The following is a 19,190-nucleotide window of genomic DNA, read 5'->3' on the forward strand; positions in this document are numbered from 1 at the left end:
TTGTTTGATGCTAATCCCCTTGTTTAATCCACCAGCATCCTGACATGCGAACAGTCAGGATTAACTCCCGGCGGGAATCGTTCGACTTGCGGCCGTCGGAGCAGGACAGGGATGTCCCCACACAGGCTCCGATGTGCTCCTGGTGGCAGAGGACAGGGGATGCAGGAACAGTGTAGGGAGAGGGCTTCTGGTTTTCAGGATCAAATTCCTCCACCACAAGCACTTTTCACCAGACTGGAATTTCTCCTGGTACAGAGAGGGAGGCTCCAGCTGTCCTGGGAAAGGTCACCTCAGGGGCTGATGTGCTCCCAGGCTCAGGGACAGATATTGTGTGATAACCAGATTTTCAGATGTGCCTGGGAAGCAAAATTCAGTCCCCATCCCCCTCACCCATAATGCCACCAGGCTCATCCTGTTGCTGCCTAGGCCAGAGCCATGGAGCAGGATGGAGCCTCCTCCAGGGCAGGGCTCCCAGCCTCGGGCATTGCTTTGATAAACGTGCCTGGGATCCTGCTCCGGCTGCTCTGTGCCCTCCTTGATGCAGACCTGCCCTGGATTTCGAGTTTCAATTTGTCTGACTTTATCTTCCAGCCTCAGTTCTCATTATTCCTCTCTCTGCCAAGTTAAAGAGTCCTTTAATACCCAGCGGTTTTCTGCCCAGGAAGGTACTTGCACGCTGTAATCAAGTCACATCTCAGGCTCCTTCCCGATAAGTCAAACAGGCTGAGCTCTGAGTCCCACTAAATACCAGCCTCTGGAAAGAGCCGACCAGAGGCACTGCCAGGCAGAGGAGCCTCAGGTTTTCGAGCTGGTGCCTTGAGAGGGGAATCGGTGCTTTCTGACGCACTGATGACAAATGAAATGAGCTGTGAAAAATAAATCGCTGCATTGCCCTGACTCTGTGAGCACATCTGGCCGCCGGGGGCACAGGGAGGTGCTGGGGGGCAGAAGGCCAGGGGGGCTCCCGGGGCTGTGCCCATCCTGGCAGCCTGCAGACCAGGGGAGAACCCCTTCACAGTGCTTCTGCCAGCAGAAGTTGCTGCAGCAGCTGTTTGCTGCGGGGCTAATGGTGCCCATCTCTGCTTACAGGCAGTGAGTTATGACGGCCGTAATGTAAGTGCTTCGGGCAGCTTGAGATAAGCCAAGGTGCTACAAGCCACAGACTTCTTCCAGCCTGGGGAGGCAGGCTCTGAAGGATGCTGGCCTTGAAGGATGCTGGCTCAGAAGGATGCAGGCTCTGAAGGATGCCAGCCCTGAAGGACACTGGCCAAGGTCGCAGCACCGCTCGCTGCAGCTCGGCTGCTCCCTGCTGCCAGGCCCAAGGTGACTGAGCCCCTGGGAAGGAGAAGCCAGATGGGGCTGGAATTAAAGCAGGGACACAGAGGGAAGAATAAACAGAGGCTGGATACAGGCCCACCCTCAAACCCCACAGAGTCCCACAGAGCGGTGCTGTCCTGGCTCAGTATTTTATGGGGTCAGCTGCACCCCCTCAAAAAGGGGCAAGTTTGGATCAATGTTGCAGAAACTCTGTTTTGGGACACCCAAGTGGACAGCCAGATCCATCAAGGCTGGGGAGAGGTTGCACCACCCACTGCTGCAGGCACACACTGGGGTAACTCACAGCCTGGATTCTCCAAGCACAAATCAGGGCAATTTGAGCTGAGCAAAACGATCTGAGGTCCCCGAGGGAGGGATCTTGCCTGGGGAGCGGGAGGAGAGGCCATCCCATCCCACAGAGAGCTACAAATAACTCAAATGCCCTCATTACCCAGTTTCTGGTGAACAGAAGTTCGGTTTCGTGGTTCCCCCGGGGCTAGTTCCACCTGAAAACGGGCTACGAGTGCCTGACACCGCGGGAGCCTCTGGCACCAAAGTCAGGCAGGAGCAAGACACTGGTCCCTGCACGTGTCCTTGCCCTTCTGCCGCTTCCCACCACCCCCGGAGCCAGCCGTGACCCGCCGAGCATCCGCGCTGTTCACCGGCGTGGGAGCGTCCCTGGGCCGGCGCTAATACGTGTGGCCGGATCCCGGGGGAAAGGACAGGGGCGGAGCGGCAGGTGGGAGCCGCGCAGCCCCCCCGGTACCTGCCGGAGCATCCCCCGGCCCCCACCGCAATATCTCCCGGTTCCCCGGGCATCCCCCGGTCCTCCCCGGATCATCCCCCGATTCCCCGATCGCCCCCCGGCCCCGTCCGATCGCCCCCGGTCCCCGCGCATCCCTCGGCCCGGCCCGGGGCTCCCTCTAGCGACCGGCGGCGGGACAGCACGGGCGGGCGCGGGGTTCGGGGCTGCGCAACCCGGTACCGAACCCCCCTCGAGGCCGGCCCGGTCCCGGTCCCGGTCCCGAGTCCTGCCGCAAGTCCCGCGGCTCACCCAGCCCCCGGGTGGGATGCAAAAGGCTTCCCAGAGGGGCTCAGCTGGGACAGAGGGGACCCCTGGATCCCCGCGGGAACCCCTAGGGCTGTCCTGGAGGGGTTTAGGCTCGTTCTGGGCCGCGAGAAGTTTCAGTTTTAGGCGGGTGGGGTAGTATCGGGACAGCCCCACAGATACCACTGTCCCCTGGGGACCCCTGTGCTGCTGGCACAGGGTGTAGTGGGGTCTGACTCTCCAGCAATGAGGGATCTGGCTCTGGTGCAATGTCCTCCCCCTCAAACCCACCTGTGCCCAGCCAGCTCTTACCATGAGTGATGCTGCCAATGTGCCTCTTTAGTCCAGTGTTTTTAATGGAGACCCACCAAAATTCACAAATCAGAGCAGAGAAGCGCTGGACCATGTCCTGGGCCCAGAGGAAAGGGCTGGTAATCCTGGCAGGGTTGCAGAGATCCCCCTGAGTCTGCAGTGTGGGGGGCAGGGGCATGGGGAACAGCGAAGGGTTGAGGTGGTTTCCCATCCCACTGTCTCATCATTTCTGTGTGGGTGCAGCAAAGCTCCTTAGGTAGGCACAGGCTCCAGTGAGGCATGTGCTGCAGCAGCTTGGTCCAGCAAGGAAGAGAGGAATGAGCTGTGGCTCTCTGTCCAAGGGTTCCACTGTCCCTGAAGGTGGCCGGTGAATAGTCCTCTTCTGGACAGAGCCTTTGCTAGAAGGACAGGCCCTGAGTGTCAGAGCAGTACTCCAGGTAGTCGAACTCCTTGATGGGGAATGTCACTGCACTCCACTTCTTGTACCTCCTCTTCTCTGCCGGTGTCTTCACCACAAAGTTTTTGATGGAGAGGATGGGCAGCTTCACCTGGCGGTACAGCATCTCCATCCCCCAGTCCTGTGTGGGCAGGGAGGGGACTGTCACACAGCAGTGTCCCCAGGCTGCAGGGCCAGAGGTGGGGCTGCACGCAGAGGTGGGGCAGCTCCTTGCTCCAAAGGCACATCCCCCTTTGGAGACAGCCTGTGTCTCCCAGCACACATGACACGAGCGCGTGCAGGGGGGACACAGCTCCATTCCTCAGCCGGGAGCTGGGGCACAAGGCACAGCCCTTCCTGCCCCTCCAGCTCTGCCTGGGCTGCAGCCCCAGGGGAATTGTGGTGCTCACCTGGCTGCACTCACTGCAGGAGATACGGCAGCCGGGCTCCCAGTCCTTAAAAGTCCGCTGGAACTGTATTTTCCCAGAGGAAACTCTGTAATACAACCTGCAAGGAAGGGCCCGACAGACGCTAAGGACAATGGTCCAGGGGACACAGACAGGGCAGCACAGGCACTGCTGTAGTCACACAGTCAAAGTCCCGTGAGCTCCCTTGACCGGGGTCCCCAAGAAAGAGCTGGCAGCAGGCTGGTGCCACTGCTGCCCATCTGCCTGCTCACCCCTGCCCATGCCAAGCTCCTACCCGAAGTTGGGGTTGACGTTGACGTGGTGTATGCCCTCCACGGTGCGGATGTCGCTGCCGCGGCACACGGCCGTGCCACAGCTGACACAGTGCAGGTAAACAGCATCCGGGGCGTGCAGCTGCCACCGCTCGCTGATCCTGGCCTCCTTCATCAGCCAGGTGGCTACGGCCACCCGCTGCAGCTCCTGGATCTGCAGAGGGCAGGGGGGACAGGGGTCAGTGCAGGGCTGCAGGCAAGGACAGATAGCAGAGATGACAAGATCCAGAGCCACAGAGCGATGCACCATCCCAGGAGCACAAACCACAGGGCAGGATGGGCAGGGCAGGATGGGACAGACACATGTTGTCCCATGCCCCTCACACAAGCCCATCCTAGGAGCTGGTGCTGCCCTGGGGCACAGCAGGCAGCCAAACTCAGGGTGTAGAGGCAGGCACGAACTGCCTGGCCCTCCCAGTGCCCAGGGCAGAGCCCAACACCCACCTTTTGGCGGTACTCCTGCTCGGGCATGGCTTGCACCTCCTGGATTGCCCTCTCCATAAGCTTCACCAGGTCCTCATTGAGCAGCTCTCGGGACACCTCTTTGCTGTTGGCTTTGGCGAGGATGGAATAGACACTGTTCTCAGCACGGGCACGGCCCCGGGCCTGAAGTGCAAGGAGCCAAATGCTTCAGTCAGCAGACGAGGGACATGACTGGTCCCTCTGTGCCACCCTGTGAGGATGGAGCCACCTCTGCCCTCCCCTGTGCCTTGCCAAGCAGATGTTCTACCAGGGGCTGGGCTCATCCCCAGGGCTCTGTCAGCTGGCAAGGAATGCAAGAACCCCCATGTCCCACCCCCATGGCTTTGGGGCATCCCAGCAAGGGCCAGAGGAAGCCCGGGCAGCACCTGCATCATGGCGATCTCGTTGGTCATCAGCCCATAGCGGACCACAATGTTGCACTCAGGGATGTCCAGGCCCTCCTCAGCCACGCTGGTGGAGAAGAGCAGGTTGAGGGCTCCCTCACGGAACTGCTTGATCACATCTTGCTGTTCATTCTGAGGGGACAGGGGTGATGCTTCAGCAGCTGCGCAAGGCTCTGAGCCCCTCACAGCACGCACAGCATCCCCAAAACATGAAGAGTGGGGTCCTGCCCACCCTCTGCTCACCTGTGTCATGTGCCTGGTCTGGTTGCTGTAGCCAGCGCCGGTGAGGACGGCGGCCCTGATGTGTTGCCCGCGGAGCGTGGCCATGCCCTGCAGCCAGCTGAGCAGGCTGTGGGCACTCTGCCGTGTCTTGGTGAAGACGATGCCACGAGAAGCACCCAGGGGCTGGAAGTGATCCCGCAGGATCTCCTCCAGCTTGCCCAGGCTTGGGTTCTCATAGCGCTGGTCCCCAGCAAGTGCCTGCAGGATCTCCCTGTTCTCTGTGCCGGCAAGAGGGGTGTCAAAGGGACTCCCCGTCCCCCAAATGCAGCCAGCACCACTCCCCTGCAGGCATCCCCTGTTACCTTCAAACATGGTGGTGAGGAACTGTTCGGTGGGGTCCTTTGCATCCCTCTCAGTGCTGTAGAACTGCTGGAGGCACTGGAAGGCGTCGACCATCCGCACGGTGTCGTTGATCAGCAGAGCGTCGTTGTACTTGCGCAGGTGCAGGGCACACGCCCGAGTCTTGCGGCAAAACATCTCCGAGGCTGGCAGGGCCAGGGGGCACCGTGGTCACAGCCCGTCCCCGCGGCTCGGCCCCACCACACCCACACTGCCGCCCCCTCACCTCTCTTCTCCAGCTCCACAACGCGCTGCTCATAAATCTGCGTGCCAAAGTCCTGTGATGAGTGCGGCATCTCCATGTACTGATGGATCTGCTCCATCACCTTCTTCAGCCGGTCGCCAAAGGGGTCCTGGGAGCAGGGAGGGACTCAGGACCCAGAAACCGTAGCTGTTTGCATAGCGGGACCTGGACAGTTGCAGCATCCCCCGGCACCAAAGCTCTGGGTCAATTGATTCCTCTCACTGGCCTGAGCGAAGCAGCCCCCCCACTCAGCAGAACTTGGGGGGGTCTCATCTTCCACCCAGCAAGCAGCCCCATGGCTCTGAGCAGCCGCCCCTCACCTGTGCTCTCTCCTGGAACAGGTCATACTGCTTCCTGGGTTGCGGGATGTGGCTCTGCAGCTGCTGCACCTCCTCCTGTGCCGACGTGATCTTCTCAGCATCCAAGTTGGCACAGATCTGAGAGGCAAAGACCCCACTTCCAGCCATAAGCCCAGCAGCCCAGGACAATGCAGCATGTGGTGCTCGCTGACACTCTGGCAAGTTTAGGAATGTTCCCCTGGTCTGCCCAGCACCTAAGCATCAACCCCCATCACAAGGAATATCCTACTGTATCCCTGGGGAAGCTGTGCCAACACAGGTTGGGGGGCACAGGACCCACCTGCAGGATGTGCTCTACAGCCCCCTCGAAGGAGGTTGCCCCCCCAGTGCCAGGGGATGCCGTCAACCCCAGGACTTGTGGCAGGTCCTGCTGCCCACTGAGCTTGCCCTGGAGATATCTCAGCATGATCTTGTTGTAGACAGAGTCCTTGTGTGTGTGATGGCACTCGTCTATCACCAGCAGTGAGAAATCTGTGCCAGACCAGGGAGGGGAGTGGGGTGAGATGGGGGCTCAGCTGGGGGCTCAGCCAGGGTCTTGGGACCAGCAGGATGCGGGATCCAACACCCACCTGTCAGGTCCACCTGCATGTCCTCTTCAGTGCTGACCAGCGCATTCTGCAGGATCTGGGCTGTGCAGATGACAACATCACTCTTCTTCACCAGGTAGGCAAAGAAGACCTTGTGGCTGGTGTCTCCGCTGATGGACGTTACCTTGAAGGTGTCCTGCAGTGTGTGGAACTCCTTCTCGACGTGCTGGTCCACCAGGTGCACCTGCGACCACAGGACCCCGCTCAGCGCCGGCCGGGACCGGCACCCGCGATCCCGCTGTCCCGGGGCAGGGCAGCACCTTGTTGACCAGCACGGCCACCTTGCCGCCCCGCCGGCTCTCCAGGTGCCGCCGGCAGACGTGGACGGCAACGCGGGTCTTCCCGGCGCCCGTGGGCAGCCAGACGATGCTGTTGCGGCCCCGCAGGGCCGGGGCCGCCGCCTCCCGCTGGTACCCCCGGAGCTCCATCCCCTGCCGGTCCGAGCCGTGCCGCTCCGGGCCCCGCCGTCCGTGCCCCGCAGCCGGGACCAGCCGGGAAACGAAACTGAAAGCGGTGCGTCCTGCCGGTCCCGGCGGGGCGGGGCCCAGCCAGGGGTGTCCTCGCCGGCCGCGCTGGGGCCAACCGAGCCGAGCCGAGCCGAGCCGAGCCACCCGCCCAGCCGGGGAACCCCCCAGCGAACCCTGGCTGCGAACCGAAACCGAAACGGGGCGCGGCTCCCACAGCCCCCCCGCACCCCGACAGCCCCGGCTCCCTCGCCTCTCCACGACCCCGGAGCAGCACCGTGCACCCCAACCAGCCCCTGCACCGCAGCTCTGCCCAGTGTACCCCAGCCCATCCGCGGGGCTCTTCACGCTCTCCCCATCCTGAGCTGTTCCTGTTCCCCTTCCCAGCACAAACACCCCCAGAACACCCCACACTGTCCCCCCACCCACCGCACTGGGGTGAGCCCCAAGGAGGGAGCTGGGGCTGCACAAGGACATTTATTATTAAAAAAAAAAAAAACCCAAACAAAAAAAAACCCAAAAAAACCCGAAAACCCAACAAAACACCAGTCAAGTGGAATGGGGGTGAGTGGGGGGCAGGGAAGGGGGGGGAAGGGGCACAAGGAGGGAGGCAAGCAGAGGTGGCTGCCAGCCTGGGCAGAGCAGGGGGAGCAGAGGCCAGCACAGCACCAGGGAGCCCCCTGCCCTGGCACTCAGAGGGGCAGGACTGGGACTGGAAGCACCCCCGATCCCTGGCTGGCAGAAAGGGCAGGTAGGATGTACAGGCAGGGACAATGGATGTACAGGCAAGGAGGAAGTACAGGCAGGGAGGGCAGACCTGCCCCAGGGGGAGGGAATAGCTGAGAGGCAGCAGGAGCCTGGCCCAGGAGCAGCACCGCTGCGGGCAGCCCAGGCACAGGGCTGACCCCGCCGTACATTCAACACAAGGGCAGGGGCTGCCTGTGCGTGGACGGAGCGGAAACCAAAGCACTTGTGTGCCCCTACCCTGTCACAGGGAGCCAGGGCAGAAGGCACGACCCCAGGGAGGGGGGGACACACCAGGGTCGGGGGGGTCCTACACCCCAGGCTGAGGCAGGAACTCAGTGCTGCCCCTGCTCCAGGAAGATCCTGATGAGGTAGCTCCAGCCTCAACCCTGCTCCCTACAAGAGGCAGCCAGAGCACCAGCCCCACTGGTTAAGTTAAAAGCACCAGCCCCACTGGCCCCCTCACCCCCCAGAAAGGAAGGTCCAGCTCCCCAGGCTGCTCAGCAGCACCAGTTCCTCCAGCAGCTCTTGCCCATGGAGTGGGGTGGGTCCCACAGGAGCCCTGTCCCTCCCATTGGGTGGCTGGTGGCCATGGCAGGTCCAGCCAGCCCCCCTACTTGTCGATGAGCCCCCCCTCCTTGAGCTTGAAGTAGAAGAACTTCTCCAGGGTGTTGGCACACTTGCAGTAGTCGCTGTCGGGTGGGTTGTACTCGCGGCAGTTAGTGATGATGCGCTGCAGGTCAGCGATGAACAGCTTCTTGGTGACATAGTAGCGGTTCTTCAGGCGCTCGGTCATGGTCTTCAGGTCTGGGGGTGGGGAAGGGTCAGGACCCCGCCCCAGGCCTCTGCATCCCCAGCCACAGAGCAGGGCACCAAGCACGGGTCCCAACTCATCCTTTTGTCTGCTGGGCTGTCCCGGGGCTCCCACCACCCCAAACGTGAGCCCCCAGTTCAGATCCCACAACGAAGGGGGGATATCCAGCCCCCCCACCATCCTGCCCCGGGGGACCAGACACAGCCACCTACCGATGGGGAAGCGGATGATTTCATAGTAGTCTGGTGCCTCTGACTTCTTCACTGGCTCCATGAAGGGCCACGCACTGGGGTGGGTCTGGGGAGAGGCAGGGGGCAGTTAGAGCAGTGAGCATACACAGCCCCTGCCGACTCCAGCACACAGGGGTCCTGCTCCCCCTGCGCCTGGGTCACCCCAGCAACCCCTGAGGGCAGAGCCCTGCACAGCCCATCCCAGGGAGGCAGCTCTGAGGGCTATGAGGAGTCATGCACCCTGGAGTGAGGGTCCCGTCCTGCCCGCACCTTGATCTGGGCCAGGAGGTTCTTCAGGGTGTTGTAGAGTTGGTCCGGGTCCTTAAGCTCCTTCCTGCAGGACAAAGCCAGCACCTGTCAGCCTCTCTCCATTGCAGGGCTGGGCAGTGCCAGGAGCAAAGGGCAGTCCAAGCTCAGCCCCCAGCCCAGCTGCTGCAGGACGCCCACCCCCTCATGCAGCACTCACCCCTTCTCCTTCCCCAGTGGTTTCCATCCTGTTTCTCCTGGAATACAAGGGTCAGTGTCACCATGTTTGCCCTACAGCCATGGGTAGGAAGGATGGAGCTCTCCCGACCACCCCCCCCCGACCAGGACTCACGGATGCCAGGGACGCTCTCGATGGGGATCTGCCGCACACCTTCCTTGAAGCAGGTGAGGCCTGGGTAGACCTTGCGGATCTGTGCCTGTTTCCTCTCTATCAGCTTCTTGATGATCTGCAGGGAAAGGCATTGGAAGGGGGGAGATGAGCAGGGGCTGCAGGGAGCTATACCGTGATGTGGAACCCCACAGACCCACCGCCCAGGGCCAGAGCCAACCCCAGCCACTGTCAACACCACCAGTGTCCCCTCTCTGCCCTGCAAGCCTGCTCCCAGGGCTAGCACAGCCCCACACCTCTCCCCTGCCTTTGGGGGGTAGCTGGCAGCGCCCACCTGCCCTCCTGCCCAGCCCTGGGCTGTACCTCCTTCTGCTTCTTGATGATGTGGGAGAGCTCGGTGTAGGGGATGCGAGGGTTCAGCTCACACTCCATCAGGGTCGCCCCCTCATAGTCCTTGATGTAGCCCAGGTAGCGGCTCTTGGGGACCTTGATGTCCTTGGAAAAGCCCTAGGAGGGAGGGGACAGATGGAAGGGGGCAGCAGGGCAGCAGGGCCGGTGGGGGCTTGCCCAGGAGAAGGAGCCCACCTGCTTTTTGAAGTAGCCGATGGCGTACTCGTCTGCATAGGTGAGGAAGTAGAGGATGTTGTGCTTGATGTGGTACTCCTTCAGGTGGTTCATCAGGTGCGTCCCATAGCCCTGGGGGAGTCGCCGTGAGACAGGGAACCCCCAGGCAGCCCAAGTTGGGATGCACAGCCCCCTACCAGCATGGACATGGCAGCTGGAAGAGGTCCTGGAGCAACTACCACCATTTGGGGCTGGAGAGTGGTGAGCAGGTCTGGCTGCCCAAGGGGCTGGGGCACCCCTACTCCATCTACAGCAAGACCAATCTGTTCATGCTGGGCTGCTGGGGACCCTCACACGCGCCCACCCCTCTTCTCCCCACTCTCACCTTCACTTGCTCGTTGGAGGTGACAGCACAGAAGACGATCTCCGTGAAGCCCTGGGTGGGGAACATGCGAAAGCAGATCCCCCCGATCACTCGGCCGTCCTTGATCAGTGCCAGGGTCTTGTGCTTCCTGCGGGCAGCACGGCCGAGGGTGAGGAGAGCTCCCCAGACCAGCCCCCCCGCGCCCCTCAGCCACGCACGGGTCAAAGACGAGGCGAGTGATGTACTCCTTGGGCATGCGGGGCAGCTGGTGCGAGAAGACGTTCTGCAGCCCCACCAGCCACATCAGGATCTTCTTGTTGGACTTCTGTGAGAGGGAGTTGCCGATGACGTGGAACTCGATGATGCCGCGCCGCTCCTCCAGCCGCGCCGTCTCGTCCCGCGCCGCGTTGGCTGACAGCAGGCTGGTCTGGGGGGGCAGGGTGGGGGTCACTGGCCCCGCACAGCTGCTGTGGGGGGAGCCCCACTCCACCCTGGCACACTGAGAAAGCAGCTCTGTGGGCCACAGAGAGCACCGGAGCCACCTCAGCATCCCCAGTCTGTACCTCGGGGCCCAGCATGGCAGCGGGGTCCGTGATGGTCAACATGACCTCGTTCACCAGCTCCATGGGGATGTCTCCCATGACACGGATCCGCTTGGCATCCTCCAGCGTCAGGCTCTCGGGCAGCTTCCGCTTCTCCCCTGGGAGCAGAGCAGAGCAGCACATCCAGCACCAGGAGGGACCAGGGACCATTCCAGCTCTGTGACACAGGCTCACACTGGTCCTACCTGGCAGGGGCTCTGGTGCACTGGCATCCAGGCTGGCAGCCGAGCTGCTGCTGCTGAGCTTCTTGCTGAAGAGCGGAGTGGTGGGCACGGCAACAGTGCTGACCGCAGCTGGAACAGACCCAAGGTGCCCGTGACAGCCAGAAAGCAACTTGTCATGCCATGGCAGCCCAGCCACTGCCACCACCATGGCTCACCCACACCTCGGCCCTTTATCCCACAGCCACCAAACTGGGGGGCTGCTCCCCAAAATACCTGGGCGAGACACCAGCTGGGCACCCTCCGTGGCTGGCACCGTGAAATCGGCCTCCCAGATTGGAGAGTTCTCGCCGTAGATCTCCTCCTCCAGCATGGAGAGGAACCTGGCAGGGAGTGGCACGTTGGTGTGCAGGGGTCCCAAGGGAGGAACCCCCTCAGTACTCCAGCAGCCACCCCCACATGGGGCACCTACTTGGGGAAGTGGGTGAGGATCAGCGTCCGCTTCTCTGGCACCAGCTTGTCCTTCTCCACACGGAACTTCTCCAGCAGCTGCCGGCGGGTGACCGTGAAGATGGACTTAAGGAGGCTGCGCCCGAAGACGTGGGTGGTCTCGTAGCGGGGCAGGCTGTCACAGCTCTGTGGCACATGGCAGTAGCACAGCCACCTATGGGACAAGAAGGGGCTCCAGTGACCGGAGACTCCAGAGCATCCATATCCCTCCTGGGACAAGGCTGCCAGGAGGGGAGCAGGTGGATGGAGGGCATGGCTGGCATTTGGAAGCGGTGTCCCCACTGGATGCCGGCTATCCTAAGGGACCAACAGTCTGGGAGAGCTGGGGAGAGTCCCAGAGTCAGACCTCAGGGTGGCTGGCTCAGCACCCTCCCTGTCCTCACCTGGTGTAGTTGACTTTGTAGGTGGCCACGTCGTCGTTCTGGGAGCGCTGCCGGAACTGGGACGGCGTTTCCAGCTTCCAGTAGTTGAGGCAGAGAAGGAACATCTTGGAGAGCTCGTACATGGTCTGGCGCTCCTTGGGCGGCAAGTGGCTGAACTTGTACTGCACAAAGTTCAGGACTCCCTGGGGAGGGGATGGGGTGGTGGGAGGGTGCCAGGGACTGCTCTGGACCCTTCTGTGCTGCCTCCCGAAAAGCGAGGAGACCATGCAAGAGCAGCAGAACACAGGACAAGCTATCAGGGCAGTGCACAAGCCTGACAGCAGACTCACCTGCTCAATGTTTGGTTTCTCAAAGGGAGGGCTCCCCAGGGACCCCTCGACCACAGGCTGGCTCATCTGCAGGATGCACTTTCGCAGCAGCTACAAAGACACCATTGGACATGGTCACCACAGGCCCAGGAACCGGCTGCTCCAGCAGTGGTGGAGGTGGCCAAACGCTGCTGCGGGGCTGCTCTGATTTCCACAGTCAGGAAGGCACCAGGGTCCCCCTAGGAGCATGCTTGTTCATGCCCTAGAAACCCCCCTCCCAGGAAATTCCAAGCCAGGAGAGCAGTCACTCCAGGACAGGGTCAGCATCCCAGGTCTCTGGCTGGGCTGTGGGACAGCTCACAGACACAGCTCCACCCCCAGCAGAGCACGAGCAGTGTGACAGCAGCCCCAGCTCCCCTGCAATGCCCAGGGACTCTGCACAAGCCCCTCCGGGGGTGGGGCAGTGAGACGTGCCCAGACCCAGACGCACCTTGAACAGGTAGAAATACACCTGCTTGGTGTCCGTGTCCTCTTCCTTGTGCACGGACATGAAGAGGTTCTCCACATCCACCACCATGCCCAGCAGACGGTTGATCTCCTCCTCTGAGACGTTCTCCAGGTGGGACACGTGGTCCGCTGTGCCAGAGAGAAAGCCGTGGTGAGACCGGGGGGGTCAGCACCACTGCCCTGCCCAGGGGTCCCGCAGTGGTTACCCAGTGTGTGGCCACAGCTCCGGCAGGGCTCGCTCAGGTTGGTCACCGGCTGCTGCAGGTCCATGCGGGGGGCTGTGGGGGGGTTGGGGTTCTTCCAGCCATTGCACTTGCAGGCATCGTTGGCCTGGGACGAGGGACAGGAGTGGCCGTCACAGTGGCTGCCACATGCCAAGGCAGCCGCCTTCTCGGGCCAAATGATTTCCCTGGTTCCCACTTAGCCCTGTTGACCCACATCAGCTTTTCTCAGCCCTCACCTGGCATCTCCCACCACTCCGACACTTCTCTGCGTGCAGCCCCAGGACCCTGCAGTGCCTGCCCAGGGATGTCCCTGCATCTCCTTCAGACAACTGAGCGCCCTCCTCCTGCAACCTCTGCCCATGCACAGCCCAGCACTCCCTCCTGTACCCCATGTACGGCCCAGCACCCGCTCCTGCACCCCTTGCACCCACCCTCTTGCACCCCTGAGCCCCCCTCCTGAATCCTATATCCATAGACGTCCCTGCACCCCCGCCTGCATCCCCCACCCAGGTCAGCACCCTTCTGCATCCTTCAGCCATGCCCAGACTTGAACCCCCCATTCCTACATCCCCTGCACCGCCCACCCATGCCCGTCCTTGCATCCCCCCTCCTGCGCCCCCTGCGCCCCTCTCCTGCATCCCCCACCCACGCACAGCCTTGAACCCCACCTCCTGCACCCCCTGTCCCCCCGGTCCCGCTGTCCCCCACCTTGCAAGCCGAGAAGACCCCCAGCTTCTCCAGCTTCTTCCCGCGGGGGAACCCCCGCACCTGCGCCTTGCGCTGGCTCGCCCGCTGCTGCTGGCTCAGCCCGGGCCGGGCCGGGTCGCTGGACCCCGCTCCTCCCGCCGCTACGCCGCTTCCCCCCGCCGCTGCCGCCGTTCCCGTGCCCGGACCCGGCGGGGGCCGCCCGGGCTGCGCGGCCTCCGGCTCCGCCATGCCGGGCCCGGCGTGCGCCCCGCGCTCACTGCGCCTGCGCGCCGGGCACGCCGGGAGCCGTAGTTCGCTGAGGCGGCGGAGGTGGGGCCGGGGCTCCCGGGCCGGGCCTCCCGGGGCCGGTTCACATCAGCTGCAGCCCCGGCAGGGAGCAGAGCAGAGCTCCCGCCCGGGTTTGCGGACGGCGTTAACCGGCCAAGGAGGACCAAGGTCCGGCCGCGACGACCCCCGGCGACAGCCTGTGCCGGGGCGGTGCCGAGCCATCGGTGCCCAGAGAAGCGCCCTGGTCCCTCCGGTAACCGGTTCCGATCCCGGTCCGGCGGCGCACGACCCCGCGGACCCCTCCAAATATGGAGTGTGGCCACGCCCTCTCTAAATGTGCTATATGACCCCTCTCCTCCAAATATGGAGTGTGGCCACGCCCTCTCTAAATGTGCTATATGACCCCTCTCCTCCAAATATGGGGTGTGGCCACGCCCTCTCTAAATGTGCTATATGACCCCGCTCTATTCTCCATCTATGGATGTGGTCACGCCCCCTGTCCCTGGCCAAACCGCGGGGCGTGGCCAAACGCCCGGTATGGTTGTAGCCCCGCCCCTAATGATGTAATGAGGTGGCCCCGCCCCGTGGTCCTTTATAGGAGGTCACGCCCATTCCCAGGAGGGGCGTGGCTTGGCGGGGGCGGGGCCTGGCCCGGGCCGAGCCGCGGGCAGCGCCTGGAAGGTGCCAGCAGCGGGGGGGGCGGCCCGTGGGGTGCGGGCACAGCTCGGCACGTGGCCCAGCAGGCACCGCACGAGAGTGTTCCCGAAGATGCGGGTCAGGTGTCCGAAGGCTGCCCAGGGGGATGCTCGGGACCTGCCGGGGATTCTCAGCACTGCGCACGGGCTGGAAGCCCCTTGCCCAACCTCCTCTGCCAGGGCAGGGCTGGGGAGAGGTGCCAGGGACATGCCCTGTGCCAGCACAGCCCCACTTCCCACCCTGCCATCCCGCTGCGTGGGTAGAGGTAGGAGCATTGCAAAGCACAGGGCTGGGCAAGACCAGAAACACAGAAATCACGCAAATAAAAGTCAGGAATATTTATTACATATAAAAAAGCTGCATGTTCTGGGCAGACACCACCCCCTGGGCCATCGCGCAGTCCCAGCACGGTCCCGCTCTGTGGCCAGTAGCTGCCCCATCTGCCAGGCTCAGCCCGGCCCCTGCTGCTCCCCATCAAGCCTTGGCCCGTTCGGCTCCATCATCAGCGCTGGCTGCTACCTGTGCCACCGCCGGCCCCATCTGGATGGGCACGTTCCTCTCCGGAGCAGCCGGCAGGGCCAGCTTGGGGGCCTCGATGCGGAGCTGCCCATCCTTCGACAGGGAGCAGGTCAGCGCCTCGGCGTCCACCTCCTCGGGCACGTCCCACTCCCGCTTCAGCACCTCGTACTTGTAGGAGAAGGAGCCCTTCTCATCCGTGCTCTGCGTCTCCTTCTGCCCCACCAGCACCACCTTCCTGCCCACCACCTTCACCGACAGCTGCTCGGGTGCAAAGTCCTTCACGTCCTGGCAGACGGAGAAGCCGTCCCCGGAGCCCTGGGTCAGGGCTGCGCTGGTGCTTGGGGCAATGCTGACCCGCCCGGGGCTGCTCCCAGTGCTCAGGTACTGCTCGACGCTGCTCATGAACTCCCGAGCCCTTTCCATCTCCAGCCGCATCTCCCGCTCCAGCTCGGCGAAGAGGGTGCCTGGATGAGGCCAGAGGGTGCGGACGGGTCCCAGCCACGGGAACAGCGAGCTGGACATGGGCGGCATGAAGTGCAGGCGGCAAAGCATCTCTGCTCCCAGCAAATGCTCCGGCTGTGCTGTGGCTCTGCTCGGTGCAGCGGCTGGAGCGGTGCTGGGTTGGGGCCAGGGAGCAGCGGGTTTTATGCTCCCCTGCCCAGGGGTGTGCCCCTTCCAGAACGCTCTCTCCCCACGCACCCTCCTGGAGCCATCGCCTATTTTTGAGAGGCTGATTATCCACCAGCCAAAATAGCTGTGCCTGTTTCTGGGGACGAGTCACACGCCGCAAATAGGGAGCTGCAATCACCACTGGGAGCTCGGGTTTCTGCAGAGCCACCGTGATGCAGCAGCACCCGCGAGCCCCCAGAGCCCTTCCCTGGCCCCTGTGCTGGGGGCTTGGTGGGGCCAGGCTTTGCAGTGCCAGGAGCACATCCCTTTGGCCAGTACAGGGACAATCCCACCTCTAAAACAACGTGTCCCTTTTCACCCTCTGCCAGACATCTCTCGCACTTTCTGGGACCCCCCGTCCTGTCCTGTCACAACCCCTCAGCACCCCACTGTGAACCCCGGCTCCTGGTCTCACCTGGGGGGACCTCCCTGAGCACTGAGGGTCCTGCAAACAGGGAAGGGGGCAGAGGGGCTCTCCTGGCTGCAGATGGGGGAAATGGGCCCCAGGTAAGGGTGGGAGGAAACAAGCCCGGCCCTGCTCCCTGCCTGGGAAATGGAAAGGGCACAGATTTTTGGCAGGGGTGGCTCAGGCATCCCACACAGAGGCTGAGGTGATGCTGCTAATTATAAGCCAGGAGAGCAGAGGTGCAAGAGTCAGGGCGAAGGTATGCCGGGCACGACGTCAGCAGCGCCTCTCCTCACGGGTGAGTAACAAGAATGAGCTGGAACGGGCTGGAAAGAGCTGAGTTCTTCTCCCGAAGGTGACGTAATTTTCGGGACGAGGCCACGCCTCCAGCGAACGGGAATAAAAGGCTCCGCCGGCAGCAGCGGGGCAGAACGCTTCCAGCCCACTGGAGAGGGGAAAGAAGCAGCAGCAACAGCAACAACAGCAGCAACAACAGCAGCAGCAGCAGCGATGCTTTGCCGGATGCACCTCGCACCATTCGCCTCCAGCTCCCTGGCCAGCCGTCTGGGCACGGTGAGGACCCTCTGGCCACACGCAGAGACCATCTTCACTGAGCTGCAGCAGGAGATGGAGAAAGCTCAGGAGTTCATGAGCAGCTTCGAGCAGCTTCTGAGCAACCACGGAGCCATCGCAGCGGAGCGCGCCCCAAGCACCAGCACGACCCTGGCCCAGTGCTCCGGGGACGGCTTCTCCGTCTGCCAGGACGTGAAGAACTTCGCTCCCGAGCAGCTGTCAGTGAAGGTGGTGGGCAGGAAGGTGGTGCTGGTGGGGCAGAAGGAGACGCAGAACGTCGACGAGAAGGGCTCCTTCTCCTACAAGTACGAGGTGCTGAAGCGGGAGTGGGACGTGCCCGAGGAGGTGGACGCCGAGGCGCTGACCTGCTCCCTGTCGAAGGACGGGCAGCTCCGCATCGAGGCCCCCAAGCTGGCCCTGCCGGCTGCTCCGGAGAGGAGTGTGCCCATCCAGGTCAGCCCTGCAGCCCCACAGCCTGGACCAGCCTCTGAGGACGGAGCTGCCAACAAAGCCCAGGTGTAACTGGATGGGACCCCATGGCCACGGCAGGACCGGAGCAGACAGGAGCAAGTCTTGGGTTTAAGCCCAGACAAGCTCCATCAGCAATGATGTCATTTTTTTCACTATACTGGAATGTTTTTGTATCCAATAAAAATACTTTTGCATAGAACCTTCATGTGCTCTCTGGGTGTTGATTGACGGGGAGGCTGCACCCTGCTCTTGCCTCTGGAGCTGGATGCACAGAGAGGAAAAAACCTCTCTTGCTTCTCAGGGCAGCACAAAACAGGGTCGACAGCAGACCCAGAGGGAGGGAAGGGATCTGGGAGCTCTGTGCTGCTTGGGGAGAGGGGTAGGCAGGAAGGTCCCAGGCAGGGAGGGCAGCCCCACTCACCTGTACCACACTCACCCCTTCCTTACACTGCTGTCAGCATCCACTCCAGCTCCACAGCCCCGGCCAGTGCCACAGAATGGTGAGAGAACCACCCTGGATGGCCCAGCTGGGTGTGGGTACAGCTATTGTACCCACACTTTCCCCCCACAGCTTGGTGAGGGGCTGCTGGAGCCCCCCTGAGCTCTGAGCAGCAGGGAGGGAAAAGCCCAACCCCAGGCACGGTGCGTAAGCACCACAAACGCCTGCGCTCAGGCCCGGGCAGGCAGCAGGTATGTGGGGCAGGCACACCTGTTTATGCTAAAGCTGCTCCCACAACAGACAGCCCATTCCTGAGACACACCAGGAACAGCAGTGGGTCCCCAGCCCCAATACTGAGCCCCTGCTCCTGCAGCAGTGAGACCCTCCTTAGGGCACTGCCAGCATCTTCACAGAGACTAGACCCCAAGTCCTGGAAGGAGCCAGGAAGAGGAGCCAGCAGATGGCAACAGCACTGCAGTGTCTGTAGGATTGTTCCAAGTGGGATCAGGAAAGCCATTCTCCTACAGGTCCAACTGTGGCTGCCTGGGGAAACCAGTAGCACTAGTCCCCCCTCAATCTGTAAGCACCAAGAGCTCAGGGATCCCCCAGAGTTTGTGAGCTCCTCCAGCAGCTGAGCAGCCCAGGCACAAGCAGCACCAGGTGAGTGAACCCCACTGGGGGGGCCACCTGAGCCCCCATCCTGCAGGCAGCCAGACTCCAGCATGAGTCCCTCAGTCACCAAGTCATTCCAGACCCTTCCTGCTTCCAGGATTTTAAAGAAATGCAGCATGAGGAAGAGGCACCGAGACCTTGGATAGAGGATGAAGCCCACATGAGCCAGGGCTGTTCACACAACTCTATTCACAGCTCTCCTGCAGCTGAGCAGCAGCAACCCCACAGCTGAGAAAGGGAGGGGCAGCAGGTTCCAGGTGCAGCACATCTCCATCCTCAGCCTCTCCCAGCAGGAATGGTGCAGCACACGTGGTAGGGGTGGAGCTGCAGGGGGCTGCTCCATCTTCCATATTGACTCCAGGTCAGTGGGTGTCAGGGTCTCACAGTCCATGCAGCAGCAACAGCAGAGCAGCATCTTCCAAGGCCATAACGCTCCAGGGACAGAGGCACTGTGTTCATTAATTCTGGAGCAGCATTCCCAAGCCTGTCCCACCATGGAGCTGAGCTTCTCCACACACTGCTCCCCCTACCTCTTCCCAACTTGCACTGCAGAGTTTCCCCAGAAGTATCAGGCAAGGAATAATTCCCACTATTTGCCTTAAGCTTCCTTGAGCACACTGAAGCTGACTGAACACACCAGCAGCACCACTGAGCAGGAGCAGCAGCACTGTGAGCAGGAGCAGCAGCACAGCCCCAGCTCAGGAGCTCCATTTCTCCCTTCCCAGGAAGGAAAGTCCCCATTTCCCTATCAAGATGTGGGACATACCAGGA

General features: G+C 62.3%; 4 protein-coding genes across 4 annotated transcripts; 1 reads left to right on the forward strand and 3 right to left on the reverse strand.

Moving 5' to 3' along the window:
- Nucleotides 1-2,703: 2,703 nt before the first annotated feature.
- DHX58 (DEXH-box helicase 58) lies at nucleotides 2,704-6,957 on the reverse strand. Its single transcript, XM_017834159.1, has 12 exons — nucleotides 6,790-6,957; nucleotides 6,512-6,713; nucleotides 6,223-6,413; nucleotides 5,904-6,020; nucleotides 5,566-5,692; nucleotides 5,303-5,485; nucleotides 4,962-5,218; nucleotides 4,701-4,850; nucleotides 4,297-4,458; nucleotides 3,816-4,006; nucleotides 3,524-3,620; nucleotides 2,704-3,255 (listed from the first exon to the last, which is right to left on the reverse strand). Exons 1-12 carry the CDS (start codon nucleotides 6,955-6,957, stop codon nucleotides 3,076-3,078), a joined length of 2,025 nt encoding a protein of 674 aa, XP_017689648.1. The 3' UTR covers nucleotides 2,704-3,075.
- Nucleotides 6,958-7,506: 549 nt separating this feature from the next.
- On the reverse strand, nucleotides 7,507-13,958 carry KAT2A (lysine acetyltransferase 2A). The gene is made up of 18 exons (XM_017834158.1): nucleotides 13,708-13,958; nucleotides 12,982-13,105; nucleotides 12,759-12,904; nucleotides 12,290-12,379; nucleotides 11,961-12,142; nucleotides 11,540-11,731; nucleotides 11,344-11,450; nucleotides 11,092-11,199; nucleotides 10,868-11,004; nucleotides 10,523-10,731; nucleotides 10,326-10,452; nucleotides 9,962-10,072; nucleotides 9,740-9,883; nucleotides 9,380-9,494; nucleotides 9,248-9,284; nucleotides 9,052-9,115; nucleotides 8,764-8,848; nucleotides 7,507-8,544 (listed from the first exon to the last, which is right to left on the reverse strand). The coding sequence occupies exons 1-18, from the start codon at nucleotides 13,933-13,935 to the stop codon at nucleotides 8,351-8,353; spliced, it is 2,400 nt and encodes a 799-aa protein (XP_017689647.1). The 5' UTR covers nucleotides 13,936-13,958; the 3' UTR covers nucleotides 7,507-8,350.
- A 1,035-nt stretch (nucleotides 13,959-14,993) lies between these two features.
- LOC108506799 (heat shock protein 30C-like) lies at nucleotides 14,994-15,894 on the reverse strand. Its single transcript, XM_017834162.1, has one exon. The coding sequence runs from the start codon at nucleotides 15,739-15,741 to the stop codon at nucleotides 15,145-15,147; it is 597 nt and encodes a 198-aa protein (XP_017689651.1). The 5' UTR covers nucleotides 15,742-15,894; the 3' UTR covers nucleotides 14,994-15,144.
- Nucleotides 15,895-16,493: 599 nt separating this feature from the next.
- LOC108506800 (heat shock protein beta-11-like) lies at nucleotides 16,494-17,513 on the forward strand. The gene has a single exon (XM_017834163.1). The coding sequence runs from the start codon at nucleotides 16,775-16,777 to the stop codon at nucleotides 17,357-17,359; it is 585 nt and encodes a 194-aa protein (XP_017689652.1). The 5' UTR covers nucleotides 16,494-16,774; the 3' UTR covers nucleotides 17,360-17,513.
- Nucleotides 17,514-19,190: the final 1,677 nt, after the last annotated feature.

The sequence above is a fragment of the Lepidothrix coronata genome, unplaced genomic scaffold (assembly GCF_001604755.1).
Source record: "Lepidothrix coronata isolate B3197 unplaced genomic scaffold, Lepidothrix_coronata-1.0 Scaffold229, whole genome shotgun sequence".
NCBI classification, from domain to species: Eukaryota; Metazoa; Chordata; class Aves; order Passeriformes; family Pipridae; genus Lepidothrix; species Lepidothrix coronata.